This window comes from Sinocyclocheilus grahami, unplaced genomic scaffold (genome assembly GCF_001515645.1).
Source record: "Sinocyclocheilus grahami isolate Dianchi unplaced genomic scaffold, SAMN03320097.WGS_v1.1 scaffold1353.1, whole genome shotgun sequence".
NCBI classification, from domain to species: Eukaryota; Metazoa; Chordata; class Actinopteri; order Cypriniformes; family Cyprinidae; genus Sinocyclocheilus; species Sinocyclocheilus grahami.
Genome location: NW_015506532.1, coordinates 70,702 through 75,561, shown reverse-complemented (window position 1 = coordinate 75,561; position 4,860 = coordinate 70,702). Strand labels below are relative to the sequence as shown.

The following is a 4,860-nucleotide window of genomic DNA, read 5'->3' as shown; positions in this document are numbered from 1 at the left end:
CTTCTGCTCAGCGCTCAGCGTCTGCTCATAGATCCACTCCAGCTGAGCCTGAACATCCGCCTCATTCAGTTTACAGCTTCCTTCCATCAGATTCAGCACAAAGAACTGAGAACGTGAACCAGACGCATGTCTTTAGTGAACAGAAGGACCGTGACATTCATTGAGCTTTTAGTGAGATAAGAAATCAGCTCCTGAATGCATGTCGTGTAACATTTACATTTATTCATTTAGCAGACATGTTTATCCAAAGCGACTGGAGGAATGAGGAACACAACAAGCAATTCATCTTAAGGAGGCAATAAACACAAGAAGTTCCACTAATGCAAAGTTTCAGACATCGTTCAGAATAGAACAAGCTAGAACAGGGAAGGATCAGGGGATAGTGAAAGTGAAAGTTTTTTTTTTTTTAAAAAGACATGAGTAGTATGATTTTTTATTGGATCTAATATTGGCTAACTAGCAGTGTCTGATTGTTTGTCCCGTGAGTTTTGTGCACAGCAGCTGGTTTAGTGCAGCCGGATCTCAAACAGTGCCGGTGTCAGCGGCTCCACTTCTCTGATGGGGTTATTGAGTTATCAGACCGGACCTTGTTAGAGACGCTTCCTGAGCCATCTCCAGGTAAACGACCCTCTAGACCGCAGCGCACGGTTGGCCCAGCGTGACGTCTGCAGGCGAGAGGCGCTGTGAAGGGCACCTGTTGATGGACCTGCAGTTAATTTAAGAGCCTCTCAAGCCTTGTTTCGATTAGCTGGATCAGATTAAGGTGACCGCAGATATTCTTCAGCACTCATCCTCCATTCAGCTGGACTGTAATGTGTGATTCTGGTGGAATCAGTGCTAAATGTGGCCTTTTCTCGGCTGTCATTAATCACAGACTGACCATTTCACCAAACAAACGCAACAGACTAATTCAGCAGCACTACTGGTGTAACACAAAGGGAAAGCACACACCTGATTTTTACAGGCCACAATGACGTGTCCCGTGTCAGACGCGCTGTCCGCTGTGATGAGTGTGTCCTGCTCGAGTCCGGCCCGTCTGTAAGTGCTGAAGAGACGCTTGTACTGATCCATACAGAGCGGTATGTCAGCCTTCTGACCACGAGCGACGTCCACCAGCAGAGTCTTCCTACAGCACACACACACACACACACACACACACACACACACACACACACACTCACACACACACACACACACACACACGGCGCTCATGTGTTACTGACACAGACTAAATTCGATCAGCTGAAGTAGATGAAGGACACTGATTTACCCGTCCACCGCCGCCTTGTATTGAGAAACACTTAGAATGAGACGAGCAGCAAACCTGGACAAACACAAGAGACAAACACCGATTTAACCTTTAATTCGGTCAAAGAGTCAAACAGAGATGGAGACATCTTCCAGACGCCCTTCACTCTGAGACTTGTTAGAAAACCTCATTCAAGACTACCAGAGACCCCTGCAGACGTTGGTCAGATCTTACAGAGCAAGTCCGGCTCTATGCTGTCATGAAGTCAGCATTTGGCAAATAAGGTCTGCTTGGTGGTGGAGATTTCAAACACACACATTTCCTTTTGTATTTGTCATGTTGAGCACTCACATACTTAAGTGTGTAGAGAGCCACTAATATTACTTTGTCAAACATACTGTAGTCATCACTATGCTGAGCACAGAGAGTGATTCTGGTGCACTGTAGACACACACAGAGATGGAGGAGATGCTGCCGCATGATCTTCATTGACGTTATGTGTGCATTAATTAATTAGTTCTCTTTATTTACTCACACCAGAGACTCTTTAATGTCTCTGAAGGATTGTTTGGGGAAAACCAGCGCTGGACTGGAGTTCACGGGAAGCGCCAGTCTGTTCTTCAGATACATGTCTTCCAGCCAGAAGTCGAACACCTGAGACAAACACAGCAGAACCATCAGCTCATCATTTCCTGAGCTCTAATTAAACTCGTTCAAGGTGAGAAGCTACACTGCCTTTGAAAGAGAAAAAAGGACAAAGACACAATAAAATATTATTTGAGTAAAGTGCTATTATATATCAAGTGCTGCTGTCACATTAAAAGCTGTGATGTTTCCTGGCAGACGGATCAATAGCCACAGATCAGTTACTCATTATTTTTCTTCATCTGTTTTAATGGGACTTTAATAATAAATCGGTGCGTCCGGAGGTGCACACTGGGTTCAGTATGTTAACAGATCGTGTTGTGTCTCCTGCTCTCTGCGACTGATGTTCTGAACGGCTGCCGTTCCTGTAATAGTTCAGGGTTGAAGCTCTGTAAGACGGGTTTGTAGTGTGTTTGTACCCAGTTTTCGGTCTTTTCTCTTTTCTCTAGCAGCAGTTTTTGCAGCCTTTCTCCAACACCTCCGTGTTTGCCGAATGTCTCCACTATAGCTTTGGTTTTTTGGAACTGCTTTTCAGAAACAAGGTGTTTGACAGATCTTAGGTAGGCGTCCAGTGTGTGCTGCAGGTCCGGCACAGGGAGTTTGAGCAGCATCTGGAGAAGAGAGGAAGAATTAATGTTTTTCAACACGGTCCCACAAACAGATATATAGACAGACAGACAGACAGACAGACAGACACACAGATAGACAGACAGACAGATCGATAAATAGATATATAGATAGACAGACAGACAGACAGACAGACCGATAGATAGATAGACAGACAGACAGACAGACAGACCGATAGATAGATAGACAGACAGACAGACAGACAGATATATATAGATAGACAGACGACAGACAGACACACAGACAGACAGACAGACAGATAGATTGACAGACAGACAGACAGACAGACAGACAGACACAGACAGTAGATAGATAGATAGATAGATAGATAGATAGATAGATAGATAGATAGATAGATAGATAGATAGATAGATAGATAGATAGATAGGCTCTCTGGCGGTTCTGCCCTCCGGAGGAACATTAATGAGTGAGTAACTGTTGAGCGTCTCTCTGATGTTTTGTGTTATCAGCTCTTGCTTTAATAATTTATAGGAATAGCTTTAAGACAAATGGAGAGGAAATTTTAAAAGCTGCTGGTCAGGGAACACTATTTTGATTAACAAAATGCAAATGGTGCACCAATATGGTTCAGAAACACAGTATCTCTCAAAGTATTGTTCAGTTCTATTAAGAAAAGCATCTGAGATTTTCAAGCTTTAGATTGACCTCTTTTAAAATAGTAGAAATGGTATATTTTGTTATATTTTGTTCATACATCCGGTAAATAATACATGTATGAAATTTGTTTTGTATCAGAAGGAAAATCAGCGGCAGTAAAATCAGATGTGTGCCTGTGATTCTTTCAGATCTTTAGACAAGAGCTAAGCTTTTCTCCTCTGAAGATGAGGCTCTTATATTTGCCCAGGGACAGATAGATAGATAGACAGACAGATAGATAGATAGATAGATAGATAGATAGATAGATATAGATATGTAGATATATAGATAGACAGACAGACAGACAGATAGACAGATATATATATATATATATAGACAGACAGACAGATAGATAGATAGATATATAGACAGACAGACAGACAGACAGACAGACAGACAGATAGATAGATAGATAGATAGATAGATAGATAGATAGATAGATAGATAGATAGATAGATAGATAGATAGATAGATAGATAGATAGATAGGCTCTCTGGCGGTTCTGCCCTCCGGAGGAACATTAATGAGTGAGTAACTGTTGAGCGTCTCTCTGATGTTTTGTGTTATCAGCTCTTGCTTTAATAATTTATAGGAATAGCTTTAAGACAAATGGAGAGGAAATTTTAAAAGCTGCTGGTCAGGGAACACTATTTTGATTAACAAAATGCAAATGGTGCACCAATATGGTTCAGAAACACAGTATCTCTCAAAGTATTGTTCAGTTCTATTAAGAAAAGCATCTGAGATTTTCAAGCTTTAGATTGACCTCTTTTAAAATAGTAGAAAGGGTATATTTTGTTATATTTTGTTCATACATCCGGTAAATAATACATGTATGAAATTTGTTTTGTATCAGAAGGAAAATCAGCGGCAGTAAAATCAGATGTGTGCCTGCGATTCTTTCAGATCTTTAGACAAGAGCTAAGCTTTTCTCCTCTGAAGATGAGGCTCTTATATTTGCCCAGTCATGATGTTCCATCAAGACTAGCTCGGCACATCTGTAGGGTAAGAACACTTAATTTGTCTTTTTGGTAACAACAGCAACAATCATAGCAAACTGAATCCACATGTATTTGCTTACATTGCAGTGGCTGTGGGCTTCGGCTGTTTCTCTCTTCAGGACGGGCATCACTGAGTCTGTCTGCAGTCACTGAAGAGATGTTTGATTCCTCAACACTGCAAACTCTGTCCTGTGGAGACTGTCTAGCACCTCTTAACAGAAACATTATTACATCTGAACTATATCAGGAATAACCAAATGCAACATTCCCGTGAAATGCATTCATGTCTGTTACAGATAACAGCGATTGTTTTAGTGAGATGGGTGGACCTGAAGGCTTGCTTAAAGTTCATTAGAAGTGGGAGTAATTATAGAGTTCTGCCCAATTTAATTTCCATTAATTTGAATTGATTGGTCAGTAAAATTGATATGACAACAATATGAAAATAGACGCTAATAGGCTTTATGTGTTTCTATAGTCGCTGCAGACAGTGATGCTCCTAACCTGATGTTTCACAATAAATCCGTGACATTGAGCTACAGCTACAGTCTAGCTTCAACACACATGCAGATCTGAAAAAAGAAATCTGAAACATCACTTTCTTAAAAAAATAAAAGAATAAAAAATAGGATAAGCAATAGCAGCTTGAATCAGGTACAGTGACAGAACTACAAAAATATT

General features: G+C 40.9%; 1 protein-coding gene across 1 annotated transcript in view; it reads right to left on the bottom strand.

Annotated features, from left to right (window-relative positions):
* The window catches only part of LOC107569502 (choline O-acetyltransferase-like), a 10,999-nt gene extending 6,620 nt beyond the window's left edge, over window positions 1-4,379 (bottom strand). Inside the window, exons 1-6 of the mRNA XM_016255608.1 lie at window positions 4,260-4,379; window positions 2,314-2,505; window positions 1,785-1,903; window positions 1,271-1,324; window positions 952-1,126; window positions 1-105 (exon numbers count right to left, since the gene is read on the bottom strand). The exon at window positions 1-105 is cut by the window's left edge and continues 73 nt beyond it. Of these exons, the coding sequence (XP_016111094.1) occupies window positions 1-105; window positions 952-1,126; window positions 1,271-1,324; window positions 1,785-1,903; window positions 2,314-2,505; window positions 4,260-4,307 (693 nt within the window). The 5' untranslated portion in view covers window positions 4,308-4,379. The remainder of the gene's footprint in view (window positions 106-951; window positions 1,127-1,270; window positions 1,325-1,784; window positions 1,904-2,313; window positions 2,506-4,259) is intronic.
* Window positions 4,380-4,860: the final 481 nt, after the last annotated feature.